The sequence below is a fragment of the Leguminivora glycinivorella genome, chromosome 8 (genome assembly GCF_023078275.1).
Source record: "Leguminivora glycinivorella isolate SPB_JAAS2020 chromosome 8, LegGlyc_1.1, whole genome shotgun sequence".
Classification (NCBI taxonomy): Eukaryota; Metazoa; Arthropoda; class Insecta; order Lepidoptera; family Tortricidae; genus Leguminivora; species Leguminivora glycinivorella.
In genome coordinates this window covers 10,213,574-10,230,650 of record NC_062978.1, presented here as the reverse complement: position 1 = coordinate 10,230,650, position 17,077 = coordinate 10,213,574, and the positions used below count along the sequence as shown (strand labels likewise).

The 17,077-nt window shown below is 37.2% G+C and overlaps 1 protein-coding gene across 1 annotated transcript in view; it reads left to right on the top strand.

Moving 5' to 3' along the window:
* The window catches only part of LOC125228615 (roundabout homolog 1-like), a 66,332-nt gene extending 53,023 nt beyond the window's left edge, over nt 1-13,309 (top strand). Inside the window, exons 3-11 of the mRNA XM_048133259.1 lie at nt 2,863-3,192; nt 3,279-3,432; nt 4,437-4,567; nt 4,692-4,964; nt 5,193-6,509; nt 6,594-6,927; nt 7,013-7,188; nt 7,798-8,144; nt 8,351-13,309. Coding sequence (XP_047989216.1) covers nt 2,863-3,192; nt 3,279-3,432; nt 4,437-4,567; nt 4,692-4,964; nt 5,193-6,509; nt 6,594-6,927; nt 7,013-7,188; nt 7,798-8,144; nt 8,351-8,935 — 3,647 coding nt within the window. The 3' untranslated portion in view covers nt 8,936-13,309. The remainder of the gene's footprint in view (nt 1-2,862; nt 3,193-3,278; nt 3,433-4,436; nt 4,568-4,691; nt 4,965-5,192; nt 6,510-6,593; nt 6,928-7,012; nt 7,189-7,797; nt 8,145-8,350) is intronic.
* The last annotated feature ends 3,768 nt before the right edge of the window (nt 13,310-17,077 follow it).

Here is a 17,077-nt window from a genome sequence, read left to right as displayed (position 1 = left end):
TTTCTAAAGTAGGCCATGTAAATAAATAGTTCATAAATAGATCAAAGAAATGTTCAAAACGTGCATCGTTATGATATTTTAACGATGTCGACAGAGATACGGAATTTGACGATTTTACCACAGCAAAGGACTCACGTATATATCAACACTAAACCCAGCTAGTGTGAACTAAGAGCAATCAAATGTTCCTCTAAAAGTTTATGGTTCACGGACTTCTGAGGGCTATCAATTTCAGACCAACAAAAAATATACAACGACAGAGTTCAAACGGAGTTGCAGCATTAGAACGCGTGGCCGTCGACTTTAAATGCGAAACCCATGTCTATAACCCATTTTTTATTTATTTCTTCTTGGCGACGCGTGTCAACATGTGCCAGCAGTATAAATTAGCAGGGGGACGCAGCACCCTCACGATTTTTTTATAAACATTTTGAACAATAGAGCGTAACTACTCGCGTGCGAATCGAAAAGTTATGCCCGCGGGCGACGCTGTTGTCAACTAACACTTGGATTTGGTTCATTAATCTATAGCTATTACTTGGTTTTATTTTTACTTTACTATTTTTTTCATATCATACATTGGATAAATTGTACTACAATTAAAAATTTTAACAATAAAATTGATGTAAATCATAATTACTTTTTTTTTAATAATTGCTTGACATTACGACCGACGACCGGTTTGGCGCAGTCGGTAGTGACCCTGCCTGCTGCGGCGCGGTCCCGGGTTCAAATCCCGGTAAGGACATTTATTTGTGTGATGAGCACAGATACTTGTTCCTGAGTCATGGATGTTTTCTATGTATATAAGTATTTATATATTATATATATCTTTGTTTGAGTACCCACAACACAAGCCTTATTGAGCTTACCGTGGGCCTCAGTCAATCTGTGTAAGAATGTCCTGTAATATTTATCTATTTTATTTATTTATTTATTATTATGATTTCAAGTAAATGCATTAATTATCTTACTTTCCATTCAAAATAACTAATTACTGCTAAATAACATTATTTTCATAGTCTAGGCGAATTTGTTTATAGGAAGAACTAGGTAGTTATATCAAGTCCAGAAAACTGTCTCATATAAACGGCTCATACACAACTAAGCCATAAAGCTTCATAGTTTTATGCCCGATAAACCAACATACTGAGATCGACATAAACTATATTTTATGCTCTTCGCAATCTGCGAAATCATATTTTTATTCGTCTGATACGTATATATTTATCGACTTTGTCCTGTCGGGACGGAGAAGTCTCTTTATGAGTTTGACAGTTAATTTATTACACAGCCATGCGCGATGGTCATTTTTTGATTTGGTTTCATTATTTACATTGTGAATGTGAATGCATTTTTTTTGTTGTTGATTAGGGATTCTTTTTATACTACGTATCTGATAATATAATAAAACCGTGCATACAATTCATCCGATTTGCCATATTTTTTTTCAATAGAATGTATTTGCTGTATTTTTTTGTAGGTATATCTTATTCAACTCTAGTACGAGTATTATAGGGAGTAAGGGAGCGGGAAAAGGTAAGACTAAACTAGTTCATTTTAATAGGGGGAAGATCAGCAGTACCTTTAAGGATTACTTTACCTTAATTACTCTGATGAGTCATGATATACAATGAAGGATATGGGATGCTAGTGCGTATTCTTCATTATTTCTGGATTAACTACCTTATCATTAAGATACGACCGAATTACAATAATGAAGGAACCTGCCCATTGCATAGATTCACGTACAATGTTAGAGTAATATTCCGTATTGAAAATAGGTGGCCTAGAATTCAGGGACATAAAAAACGGGGTCATTCGAGATGCAGCTGCAGCACGTTTTCAGCGGACGGCATAAACGGCAGCCTGTGCCGCCTCGAATATTTGTATGAGAACTGCACTTGCCCCCGTACGTGACTTCACGCAACTCCACGCAGTTCTTTCGGGCCTTAAGGCATTTGCTTTTAGTAGATACAATCTGTTTCCTCATTAATTCGCGTATAGCGATTGCGTATAGCCAACTTTGAACTACGTGTGTTACATTATACATATACATGCTTATACATTATGTACTTGATGTGCCCTAAAATAAAAATAATAATTAAGTAACGGCTCCTATAAAAAATATCGGGGGACAACACAACCATAAAAGCCAATAAATGTGGGTTTTAGCCCAAAATTTTAAGAATAGCAAATCGAATTCACCATTAGAGATTCAATTATAGATTAGCCCTTGCATCGCACCGCATCCATAATGTTGGGACACGTGAATAAATAAACACAATTACTTTATACAAAAGAATAATCCCCATTGATTTCGTTTTCCAAATAGCCTTGTCTCTAGAATCGAGTCACCGCCCGCTCCCAGAGGTTCATTCTGCCAAAATCGGACACCGTATCGAAATTTTTTTTGCTGATCGATTTTTACGTTCACTATAATAATGCCGAAGTACAACAATAGACATACATCAACTCCAGTGTCAAAAACTAACATCTGCGCGTTTCGTTGTAAACACAGTAAAATAGTAGAGGGTTCGATACCCAGCATCCTTAGGGGAAGGCCATGGTTTGGCTGGCATGTTTTTATAGCTCATTATTATTGTGTGTCCCGCTTTAGAGTAGCTGCAAATGACATACTCAACCTATTATTAAAATAAACCGTTGCCTAGAAAGGTCTTTTGTTAGGTAAATTTAAAATAAAGCTCGTGTGTAGGAAATTGCAGTGGGTGGGTCCGCGCGAGACCAAGCGTCGCCTTTCATTAGTCGTTGGATCCTGGCACGCTAACTGAGTCAAGTACTTGAACTATAAGTGTTTACACGGAAGTATTACATAATAAAAAGGGGTCGTTTTGTCAACAGATCCAGTAAATGGCGGGCTGAGTGACGACTATGGGAGCAGCGGAGAAGCACCTTACATCATCGAACAGCCTTTGGACGTCACGGTGGCTCGTCACCAGCCGGCCACTCTCAACTGCCGCGCTGGAGGCTCGCCACCGCCTAACATAAAATGGTACAAGGGAGGTGTGCTGGTAGTCTCCGACACACACCGTAGTCTGTTGCCTGCAGGTGGTCTGTTCTTCTTAAGAGCGACGCACGGCAGAGCTCACTCAGATGCAGGAGTCTATTGGTGTGAAGCAACGAATTCATATGGAACAGCTAGGAGTAGAAATGCAACGTTACATGTTGCAGGTAATTTTATTTATTTAGCGATCTACAAATATTTCGATTACTTAATTTTTTGTGTTGATTTAAGTAAACTATAACATATGTTTCAGTGCTACGTGAGGACTTTAGATTAGAGCCAGTGTCAACACAAACTGCGCAAGGCGAAACTGTAATATTGGAATGTTCGCCGCCACGAGGTTCGCCTGATCCAACTATTTACTGGAAGAAAAACGGCCAGGTCCTGCATTTTGATGGCGATTCCAGGTAATTACCGCTTTAGTTAACTTCTCGCCACAAGAAAGAACTTTTTACTTAGCGTACCGAGTTTGGTTTAAGGTAAATTTGTAAAACTGTACTTAATGAACAGAATAATAAACTAGCTGGACTAAGATGTGAACTTAAAAGTAAAATGAAGTTTACGATAGCTGCGAGTAAAGTTTTGCTCGAATGGGTTCAGTATTCGCTAGATAAAACATAATTAGGAGGGAATTTTAGGGGTAGTCGGCAAGAGCTCTCAGGACGAGTGGGTTGGCAGCAACGCGATAGTCTTGTGTATGAGCATTAGAGACTCGTTTGATATGAGATACTCGGCGTCATATAAATTTAATTGCGTACACTTTTGTTCTAAGAACCCTGCGAATGCGAAGGTATGATGTCGATTTCATAGAGTTGTACTGCGTTTGTTTGTATTGTTAATAATACCTACTTTTTTAAAGCTGAGAAAAAGCTAAAGGTTGTTATATTATTTCCATGTCTTTGTTGGGTATAAATATAATACAAAAAAGTGGCGTGGTCGGTCATAAATGTTTTTTTATTATCACACTAAACAAGTAAACACTAAATTCGACATATGGGTAAATAAAAAATACTATTAATAAAATTGAATCTTCGTTAAAAGTTTTATTGCCAATTTATTCCAATTTGGTGTCTATGAATTTTTATAAGTCACGGCGTTGGGTTACATCTTGAGGGCGCACGTCGTTACGTATGGCGGAGCATAAAAATAATTAACAGTCGCAGGGAGGGTACATCAAAGTTATAAAAGAGGGGATATTTGAAGAGCTCAACAAGCAATCAAGCAAAAATCTGAATAGTTCCGACTCACCGGACCCCTTATTAAATGTTAATTTCCCATTGAATTATTCCGCCCTACATTTGAATGACTTTGTTTCATTGCAATCGGTCTAAGTAATGAAATCCATTCAAATATTGATCACAGTAAGTCTTCATCTTAATATGAAATATGAAATGAGTACTTTGTATTTCAGAATGCATTTAGTCGACGGTGGCAGTCTAGTTATACAAGACGCGCGGCAAACGGACGCCGGGAGATATCAGTGTATAGCTCGGAATCCAGCGGGGACAAGGGAATCGACGGTTGCTACGCTACGAATCCACAGTGAGTAACAATCCTCGAATCTCTGTGAAAGCCATACCTATTTGTACTTTGAATCCTTAGTAATTAGAAGTCGTGATTTAAGCTCTTTTGTCATGTTATTCAAGAGACGTTTCTCACTGCACAGTTAAGCCGTACTTAATAACGGGCCCCGAGGACGTGGTGGCGCAGACCGGCGGCAGCGTGACGTTCCAGTGCCGAGTGGGTGGCGACCCCCTCCCGGACGTGCTGTGGCGGAGGACGGCCGGAGGAGGCAACATGCCACTCGGCCGCGTCAAAGTGCTAGACGACAGGAGCCTTAGGCTCGATAACGTTGTTTTAGAAGACGAAGGAGAGTACAGTTGCGAGGCAGAGAACTCAGTCGGCGCCGTAAGCGCGACAGGGTACTTGACTGTATACGGTGAGTGGTATTTTATTTTGAGCGGAAGACTGGTTTTGAAGTATTGTACATAGAAAAGCTATAGTGCAAAAACTATTAATTATTAAACTCTATTAAGAATGACCGATGATAGTTTTAGTTACTTTTGTTTGAAAGTTGTGCAATCGTTCAAACTTTGTGTAGTGTTTGTTGTTTTATTATTAAAAATAACTAGAACTTTGGTTCTTAATTACTTCTCTTCGTTTTCAGATCCACCTAAAATATCAATTAATCCCAACTCTGTAACAGTAGAAAATAGCGCACCTGCTACATTTACCTGTACGGCGTCAGGTCGCCCCGAACCGACAATGTTCTGGAGTTTAGAGGGAAATAGGACAATAATACTGCCCGGCACCTCGAAGGGCAAATACCACGCCACGCCGGTTATTAACGGCGTCACTACATTGACTGTAAATGAAACAACCAAAAACAACAGCGGCATCACAATAGTTTGTTCGGCGGTGAATTTTGCGGGCAGTTCGTTTGTCAGAGGAAAATTAACGGTTACGTCAGACGATGACCGCCCACCTCCAATCATAACAAACGGGCCCTCTAACCAAACGTTACCTATAAAATCGATGGCAGTTTTCCCCTGCACAGCCGTCGGCACACCTGAACCAATCATAGCATGGTATTTCGGAGGGGAAGCGCTAATACAAAACCATAGAAGGAATGTGTCTAATGACGGAACTCTAATATTAAGAGATTTAGATAAAAGCGACAGCGGCATGTACACTTGCGTTGCCTCTTCGCATCACGGAAAATATGTATGGAGTGGTGTTTTACTAGTAGATAGCCCAATAAACCCAAACATACATTTCTTCCGGGCGGCAGATGTGTCGTCTCTACCCGGAGCGCCCACTAAACCGCAAATATACAACATAACGGAAAACACTGTCACAATATCATGGAATCAAAATAACAAAATTGGATCGTCATCCATACTCGGATACCAAGTGGAAGTGTTTTCGAGAGAAACTCTTTCCGGAAATAACACACCTAGGAATTCTCGAGGCTGGGTAGTGTTGGCAAAGAAAATACAACAAACGCAATATGTAGCGAGATCTTTAGTTCCTGGCGTTACCTATATGTTTATAGTGAGAGCGGAAAACTCGCATGGCTTATCCGGGCCGAGCCCGGTCTCCGATCCTGTAGTAGTGGGTGAAAGCGGCAATGCCCTTTGGGAAAACGGAGCGTTTTCGAATAATACCGGATTTAGAAATAACATCATGACTGATAACATCGTAGAACTAATTGAAGCAACGCCTATTGACTCGAAAACTATTAAGTTGATGTGGGAAATCTTAAACTTCTATTATCTGGAGGGATTATTTATATATTACAGGCCTCTTGATAATGCTACAACAGAATATCAAATGAAGACTATCTTACATTCAAACGATGTATCTGGCTACGAAATAACGTTTTTAAGGAAGTATACAAAATACGAGTTTTTCCTTATTCCGTTTTATAAGAAGTTCGAAGGAAAACCCTCTAATTCCAGAATTGCTCAAACGCTCGATGATGGTAAGCATTAAATCATAATTAGTTAAATACCAAATATATAATATCTTTTTTATTGGCGTTGTTAACAAGATTATATTTTTTCAGTTCCAGAAGGCCCACCAATAAATATTGAAATGTTTATCTTCAATACATCAACGGTTCATTTAAAATGGTCACCCCCAGAACGTCATTTACAAAATGGACTGATTACGGGTTACAATGTTTTGGTAAATTGGTTAGACTTTCCCGCCAACAAGTCAATGGTAGCCATAAACACGACAGTGCATCAGGCCACGAGCCTCATAATGACAAACTTAACTTCCGGAGTCAGTTATTCGGTTCAAATTGCAGCTGAAACCGTCGTGGGGATGGGCCCATTTAGTCAAAAGGTGTACTTGAATATCGATTCCCGTTCTATTGGATTGGATCCTTTATCAAGGTAAATAATCAGGAGAGCGCTCGTAATGTCTCTAAATGTATTTGTTTTAACTTGATTGTTCTTTGACGTGACGTTTTTATTCCAGATATCCCGTAAATGGAGAAGTGTCTATCGTAGCCGGCGACTTTGTAATGGAAACATGGTTTTACGTTTTGATTGGAGCGATCGTTCTGTTAAAAGTAATTGTGATTGGCGGAATCATTTACATCAGAAAGCATAATATTTTCGCCAAAAAGTCATCCGCTCTTCCGAATATATACGGTGAGTAGCAAAGTGATATTACACTGTACTTATCAACGAGCCTCATCAATTTAATTCGCGAAAACGAATAATAAATAATTATATCCGACTGGCAACAAGGTAACTGGAAAATAAACAGTTATTCAGCTTAACTCAAAACGCTTACATTTTTTCAGTGGAATCAGCATCAGAATTTCAAAATTAAAAACATTCCTTGGGTGTCGTAGGGTGGGTCGAGCCGCGCGTTTGTTTGATGGAGGCTTTGCCATGCGAAGGGAGGGGCTAGATTACTTTCGAGTTGAAAGGTGGCACGAGCCCTCTCGCGAGCGCACTGGATCTCTTTCACTTTGCATTCATGTTCTGGGTACAAAGGAATGATACAAATCCGAGAAATAAAGACCCAGTAAATGTAAATGTTTTCTATTTTGTTTTCTCGAGGCGATTCGTTTGTTGACTCACCCAGTTACCTCTAAGCCAATTTACCTCGCTTTGTTGGTATTGTGTCGGGCTTATATTTTTTGAAGCCTCCAATGAAGGAGATGATTTACTTTCGATTTACGGGGGAAACGTAATTAAGTTATATGGATAATTGAATATAAACGAAGTCTAATTTTGTTTGTCTCCTTTTAGATTCAAACGGAACGAGCTTAGTAACGCAAATGAACATAAAAGCCGCGGTTTCCCTGTCCCATCCGCTCACCAGTTGCTACAATAAGAACACTGTAACAAAAACGGAGTCACTGCTTTGGATGGAGAATCAGCCTGGATTATGTATGACGGGTACTCAGACCAACCAAAACAAACAAAAGATGAATTCTGAATACGATAAAGTAGCGCAGCAGTTGCCTGAATATGCAGAAGTGACGTCATCCAAAGTAATGGGCAATGAATGGAACACGAGCAAGACGGCCACTTCTCCGGCGGCGTACGCTTCCGTCACTCTTGTTGCCAATACGAGGCAGTGTGTCAGTTCACTGGTAAGACATTCTAAATAACACAAAAATCTCTTCGCCTTAAAACTGACTTGATATTTGATAAAACATGTTTAACCTAATCAATGAATATGTCTAAGTATCTTTAAACTGTTTATACGGTTTCGTTGAATCTAATTAAATTAATAAAAGGTCGTTTAATACAGTTACCTCAGTGATCATGATTGTTGAATGTTTTTCTTTTTGTGCAGGGTTGGTTTCCACCGGGTGGCAAAAATATTGACAACTTCGACAACCGGTATGCTCCAGATGAAGAACTTTATCCAGCTAGTAATGGAGGTTATTATAATAGAAATGTGTATAGCGAAAAATACTTCCAAGGTCACCCCAACGTATTGAAATTCTATGATTTACCATCAATGGATAAAACGCAGAAAGCCCAACTAAGATACAATCAGAGTTTAGATGAGAGAAAAGTAGATAAAAACCAAATGTCTGAAGTTACGCAATCACTCATCGGCCGTACATATGTTAGCTCTAGGAAAAATTCTGAAACTGAAACTACTTATAGAGCATTTGGGGGAGATGAGTCAGATGACGAATCATATCCTGAAGATGGTGGTTATGATGAGCTACAAGCAATGCAGTCTCAGAGACAAAGACCACAGCATCAGTATGAGAGGCCTAATTTTGACAATGACAGTACCAGGACGCTGGCGCGTCTGACATCGTTCCGACACGGCCAAGCCTCGACGAACGGCGTCTCACAGAGTTCGCTTGCGCCGGCGCACCCTCCACTGCCTCCGCATCCACGGGCGGACTCCGTGACCCGGTAGTATCACGCCCTGCCGGTTTTCGGCGACTTGTGCCAAACGGACGTGTAGACCGACCTTTAATAAATAAGTCTAGTGATGCCACTAAGAGAGATCGTATTCTTCCTGATGGTGTACAGATTATTGACAATTTAGAAAGCATTTTGAAATTTGTTTTATAATTACGTCTTTCGGTAAAATGACTTGTGTCGTGAATGTTTTAAGGCGAATATAGTGTTAAGAACTTTTGAAAGTATACTATCGAGATTGGCCTACTAAATATTTTGACTGCCTAATTTTACAACGCAGTATATTATGTACATAGCTGCGTTTTTTCGAGAGTTTATATTAATTTAAAGTAGTTATTTTAAATTATTAAACTACACCTAGTCGTTTGTAAATAATAAATCCAATTGTAAATAATGTATATAAATATTAATATTATGTGTGTTTAGTTAGCACGATAGATCGAATGTACCTCGATGATGAAAACGTGAGGCCATACATCAGTTGAGAACCAACCCTTTTCACTATAAGTACCACATACTTTGGTCTAAGTACAACTCGAATCTCAGAACTTATTCAGTATTAAGATACGGAATTTTAAAGATAGTGACAGATTTTGCTAGTGATGTGCAAGTTGCGGAAACTTTCCAAAAGTCTTAAATTTCTTGAAACATTCACGAAATTTTCACGAAAAATAAAGAGAATTTAAATTTATGAAATGGAAAGTTTCCGAGCCATCTATACAATTGTCCATACAAAGTATGGAAAGTTTCCGAATTTTTCCTACATTAAAATTTCAGAATTTTGGAAACTTTCCGTCGGCACATCAGAAGATTTCAGCTGTTGGCATTCTATTTTATACCTATAGCTAAATGAAAGCTTCCCGGATTCCGGGATGAGAGACTCGTATACAACTTCATAACGGTGTTTGAAGTTAAAAATTACAAAAATTCCATTTGGTCACCATTCCCAGTTTACATCTAGGTAAACATAAAGTAATTAAATATGTTTTATGCGTTCTGGTGTTTCCAAATTAGAGAGGCAGACAAAATTTTAAATAACACAAAATTTTCTGCCATTTTTAAGGAATTTTACAATTACTGACTTATACACACCATGATGATTTTTCGTACGATTTTCCAGCCTCAGCGTTGTGTATCATTTTGCATTTTTTTAGGCTTAAGATGACTGGGCCGATTTTAATCGATCTATTGACTTTTTATAGTGATTATGTTATCGGAATTGATAGAATTCAATTGATATGTCCGTCTGTATATCAATAAACGAATTTGTATCCACGATATCACTAGTTTAAGCATTAATAAACTTAGAACCAGAATACAAAACTATCGCTTGGCAATAACTTGAAGTAATGTTGATATATTGTAGAAAATATACTAATGAGTCCGGTTATAGTTACACTTATAGGTTTTCTTTCACGAATGTCTTTATTACATTTCTAAAAACTTAACTGATGAGTTTATTTTAATACTTATTTTAGTTGTAAAACTTGTGCCATAAATTTTTTGTACTATAAAATTAAAATTACCTTATTAAGAAACATTGGAGTTGTGAAATATAATTCAAATAAAACTTTTTACAAAAGTAAAGATGATAATCTACGTAAATTATGTGATATTCATTATTATTACATATGTATAACCATTTTATAAGAGTACATTTTGCAACAAAGGTGAAAAAATTTAGTTCACTCTGAGCTAATTAAGATGTAGTAACAAATATATCCTCGAATCGGTGGAGACCTCGCCTGAAACCGCGAGCCTGATGTTCGGACGACATCAGAAAGACGGCAGGGCCGACCCTGCACAGAACCGCCGCATATAGAACGGAATGGAAATCCATGAAAGAGGCATATGTTAGCAGTGGACACGAATATGTTGAGAAGAAGCAGAAGAAAAATATCACATATATCAGGATCATTTCATATACATTTCCTTGAAATACATATTAATAAGTATGTACCTATTACTCTTATTTTTTATTTGAGTAATTCATACTATATTATTTTCTGACTGAAATAACCCCAAGCGATGGTATTCAGTATTCACCTTTGTTGCGAACTGAACTTAGCACAACTTGTATATCTGCATATCATTTGTATTACTTAGTTGAAATACTTGTTAAACATGTTATATATTAGGACGTGTTCACACTAAGGTGATGGCTCTTGAATATAATAAAGCCTAGTTCTACTGAATATTAATTTTAACTATTAAAATGCACAAATTACCTACACATAGCACATCTTATAGATTGTGAAGACGTCCTTTTGTATTCATTTTGTAAATAAATACGTATAAATAAAAAATATTGCCTATTATGAGAACTATGACTTTATACCTGTATGTTCTTCTCTGTTACTGTTTCTCCACAAGTGTAAAAGATTATTAAGTACAATACATTAAAAAGCCAATGGGCTACGTATTGGTATAGTCAGATAACAAATGGGTGTCTTTAAAACACTAACCCCCTTATTTAACGTTCACTAAAGTTATCAAGCCGATAAAGTGTGTTTGTCCCGTTCTATCACACCAATACGTCGGAAAGGGGCAGAGGAACTTTATCGGCTTGATAACTTTAGTGAACTTTTATGAATAAGGGGGTAAGTATCTGTATTCTTATTGAAATATGTGGATGCTCAACCATTCATTAATCAAGATCCGTTGAGCCTGACCAGAAATACCTATATGACTACCTATTTTCATGAGGGCGCTGTTATTTCCATCTAAGCGGTGATAGTTCAGTTTAGTATGAAGAAAATAGTTCTAAAATTCCGCAACTTGGTGCGTATTTATTTATTTCTGGTCAGGTTTTAGCTAAAATGTAGCCCATTGGTTTATTTAATACGAAGTAAAACTACGATACCTTGCTTTTGTGTATTAGAACCAGATTAGTGCAAAATCTAACAAGAAATTATTTCGCCGCGATGAAGTATATTGAATCATACATTCTCTAGTTCCTATCTTATGAATTGCATCAAATTTTTACAGGGCTTTATCCATTTTAAGAAATAAATACGTGTAACTTTAAAATTATTTTTATTAATTAAAAAAACTGAAAATTGGAAGCAATATCTGAAATGCAGAATCATAAATTTGAATTTATTTTCATGTGCAGGACTGTAAGGAAATATCACGTTTTTAGAACTGTTAATCATTTTATCAATTTTGATTTAAGTACTTAAAATAAATGGGGAAGTAGTTTTGTAACTTCATAAAATGAAGTTCAAAACATTAATTTAAAAGCAACCTTATACATACTCACTATACACTAGACAGCATCATTCTTATACTTCACAACATGTATGTTGGAAGACACACGTTCTGTTCTGATTTCAACTAAATTACAATGTGTAACTGGTCACTTTTGTTATGTCTGTATTATGTGCTAAATGTGTTATACTGTACATATATTATGAGTATAGTCAACCAATTGAAACTAGCGTGCGTAGCCGAATGCACAAACGCTCACGAAACACTCAAGGAAATAAACGCACGTAGAAATCTATCTCTATCGCTCTTGCGTATTAGCGCGAGTCAGAATACCTTTCGCGGCGTTTCGTTTTCGTTTCGCGTCGTAGAAATTCCATTCGGCTACAGGGCCAGGCCACACACTCAGGCCACTGTAGAACTATGTCATAGTGACGTTATAAATCAGATCGTAAGTAATTTCTTATTGCTTGTTATTTTGACATGGTTGTAGGTTCCAATTGGTCGACTGTACCTCCTACTACTTTCATCGCCCACTGCCTATTCAGAACCCCAGACTGTTAAAAATAGATGTTTGTAAGAGTAGAAAGAGAGCTCCTTGTATATGCATCTTATATAGCATTTTATTGTATTATAACATCTAATAGACCTATTTAAACAGGCAGGCAAGCACGGTCGAGTGATAAACGTCAGGACGTCCTTTTCGCACTAAATATTTGTAAGTGCGATAGGGACGCACCCATGCGATAAAGTTTATAGAACTAGTGTGCTGCGCCCGCAGAACTCATAGGTCTTAATTTTTTTATCAAAACATGACCTAACCTTAATATGTGTGAGGTATAGGATTTAATAGAATTGTAATTTATAGCAAGGTGTCTAGTACATGATTTCAAACCATTTACGTCAAAGCTTAGCCAAGGTGGCAATCCATTCTCCGTAGCGAATGAAATTCCAATTTCTAAATCGTAATGAGGAAGAGTATCCTTCACTACGGAACGAACGATTGGCATTTTGACTACGCACGCTGGTATAAAACAATAAGTTATTTTTACGCTTAAAGATCACTCTGAAATAGATGTGCAAACACGTTATCTTGAGATGAATTTTAATTTTTGTAATAGTCTTTGTATACCTATTTTAATAAAATAATTTGAACTAATAACACTGGCCTTTGATTGATCTGTATCTCTTGAATAAAAATATGTTTTGACCACCAATCTTTTTCTACCCAGTATGTAATTGCTAGGCGATAGACAATTAATTATGACAAACAATTTGAAAAGATCCTCGGAAATGGTTCGAATTCGAAACATGTGGAGCGTTATATCGACTTAATACGTGAGTAACCCGCTTAAAATATTTTTAAATAAGACAAGTCTCGCCCATTTTTTAACACCAGTCGCATACCTGTGGTATCAGAACGGTTGCGTGATATGGCTTATCGTGTCGGTGCGTCTTTTTCGTAACATTTTTTTTAATGTGCTATTTCATTTGAAAAAATATTATTAAAATTACTTTCACGTAAACATACAGTTTTTCACTATAATGGTAGTGTTAGTGGACAATGAATTCTACAATTACCGCATCGACCTCTTTGTTCAGCCAAATTAATATACACCGTGTTTCCGGTATCACTCAAAACCTCAGACACCCCAACTGATTTTTATTTTTTTAAACGTATCTAGAATATTCATTTTTTATTTTGATGATTATTATTTTTTTAAATTGAATATTTAATTTTCTGTGCAGCTCTACTCGACTTTTAACTCTACACTCAATAAAATAAATGCTAGCTACCATCGTAAACCTTAAAACTGATTAATTGTGTACGTTACTGCAACGACATAAGGTTTACCAATAGACAGCTATGTCACTGTAAAGCACGTTAAACTGTGTCACAGTAAACTTCAAATTGGCCAGGTGACGCAGTAAGCAAATTTAAACCTAACATCCAAAATGACAAGGTTGCAATTAGGTAAGAGTTCAATTTGTTGTGACTTATGATAAACTTTAAAATTAAAGTGACGCACAACGTCAAACTCGTAGCGGAAAAAATAATCGTCCAAGTAACCAGCCAGTATTAATACCCCTAAATACTGAAAAAGGTATAAAACCTCTAGCAATATGATATGCACAATGTTGTATTACGAATTTGTAGAATGGACACGTAAACAATAACTAATAATACAAATTAAAACAATCACAACACATTTTTATCCATAGCCCAGTATTTAGTCCATCACCTTCATCAAAATAGACCAGTTCATTTTAGAATCCATTAACTCTCAAATAGTCCTTACACCCTGGCGGGTGTTGCCTCTGCGTGTGTCCCATGATACGGGCAAGGGCAACATCCGCTCGGTGTACCCCTTACATTTCATTAAAGTGGCGAAAGGGCCTCTACGTGTTGGCTTCGGCCCCGCGCACGCCTCCCAAAGGTCCGGAATACCATTGTTCCGTGATGGGAAAGACATACAAATTAAAACACAAAATATTACCCCCATCAAGATATAGCTCAATCGATTCTACTCTCGATTCTGAACAAACGGTTTTCAGGTTTTTAGTGTTAAGTGAAACACGGTGTATACTCTTGGTCTAGTTTATAACGCCAAAGGTTAGATTTGAGAAATCCTAAATGGTGGTGAATGACACGATTTAAATATATCAGTCTGTAATACCAACAGGTAAGCATTACAAAAATTATCCTATTTCCTTGCCCTTCCTACAAGTAAACCATTTTGAAAAGATGATTAGGAATACATGATTCAGCTATCACAAAAATTAAGCATATGACAGAAAATATTACAGCTTTTATCAGTCACTTAACTACTAACCAGTGTGTAAGCATTATACGGCCGATAAATCAAACCAGACATGGAATTGACTAGTGTCATCATTAATTAAGAGGTGTTTCGTTAGTCTTAATTTTCACCACCATTTTTTGAAAATTATCCGTTTGAAACAAAAGTATTTTTAGTAAACTGAAAAAATCACAATATTGATGACAGGTACAAGTCGAATTTGTTCGAACAACAAGGTCAGACTTGTTAAAAGATATTTGATTGAATTAGTCAAACATATGCTTAAAACAATATAAAGTGCTTGCTTTTATAAAGTCGACTTGTTGATTCAAATGACGAGTAACTTGTAGAAGGTACTAAGTTACACTTGACTAAATCTAACGTTGTTTGAACCAAAGAGCACATAGGAAATATTAAAAAAACTTGTTGAACGAACATGAAAACTGGTTGTTTTTCTCTCTCAGTGTAACCACAGTTAAGAGATTCTCTGTATTAGATTGTATCTGGTAATACCGATTGGTTATTTTACTGTAAGTTTTTTACGCGTCTGAACAAAATATCCTACATCCTGAATTGAACGCTACCCTGTTATGTAGAATTTCAATTCAAACCCAATACACGTTATCATCTGTCGGCAGTCCGGACCGCAGACCCGCTAAATACCCGCCAATAACGTACTTACGTCGTCTGTCGAGTCGAGATTCGCTTTATGAATTGCATCCTCGTAAATTGGGTGGGGTAAACAAAGCCGATGCTCACTCATTTGCCGTTTGAATTTAATTTCGAAGCGTATTGAGAGCGGTAGTGAGCTGTTACTCGTTACTCGCATACCTACCTGATGTTAGTTGTTGCTGTTTACAGGTACTTGCTTTTAACTCTTGTGTCGAGTGATAGTTGCTATGGCAAATCCCAACGATGACTTTTTCACATCTACCATTCGGAAAGGGTACTGGCCCCGCAGCCGAATGGCATTTCTACGACGCGAAACGAAAACGAAATGCCGCGAAAGGTAGTCTAGCTCTGTCGCGTCAATACGCAAGAGCGATAGAGATAGATATCTGCGAGCGTTTCGTTTCGTGAGCGTTTGTGCCATTCAGCTACGCACCCTGTTCTCCCCTGTTAGGAGGGACCAAATTTTTCTGTTCAAGGACTGTATGTTTCCAGTATAAAATATTAACGCAACAAAAAGAGTTTGCACATTGTCGATTAATTGCGTACCTATATTTATAATATTAATGTTTGAATAAAACTTGAATTAAAGTTTTACCAACATGGGACCAAAGTCTAACCGAAACCGCAAAAGAAGATAGCCATAGTTTATTTTCAGAGAAACATAACCCATTTCATACAGAACTCTAAAAATATAAAACTGCTCATTTATTACGTACTTTTATGGCAAAATATGAACACAATCTCCAATGAGTACACATTAAACTCGCGCTGGCTACTTTAAACATCAACTATCAAGGAATCTTTTTATTGCAAAGTTAAATATGCATGCACAATTTTTTGAAATTTGCAAATATGCCTCGAGCAGCGCACTGGCTGCAGCAAAAAGTGCATTAAAAAAAGCTTGAAGCTCATATCCGTGAAACCGATAAACTTTTTTCAAACCAAGTTAACGTATAAAAGCACGGGAAGTTTTTCTCTTACGTCCTAGTTTTGCATATTTTCAATGGACGGTGCTGAACGCACACGCAAAAACTACAGTAGGTCAGGTCATTAGTGAACTCGCATGGTTAGAGCGGTTTTTGCCTCGTTGAACGCTATCAAGATCAATAGACAAATATTCATGAATTAGTCCGTTTATAAAAATAACTAAACGTTAATGTACATCTATTTAGTTTTACCAACGAGGATCGAGTATTATAGTGAGTTACTGTCAAAGTAAAATGTGTAATCACAGTGCATAAATTGCCATCTCTCGACACAGGCTTAAAACTTTTGAACCTCAGTTTTGACAATTTGGCCCATATTCTTAGCTTGATATGTGTTAAAATGTCAAATATTAACATTAGCGCCATCTAGCTGAGCGTGACCAAAGGTGTCATCTAGGTCACCGTTCCTTTTTCTGTATGGTTTTGAGGTACGTTTTTTTCTTAGAATTTATCTGTCTATACGGAGTTACA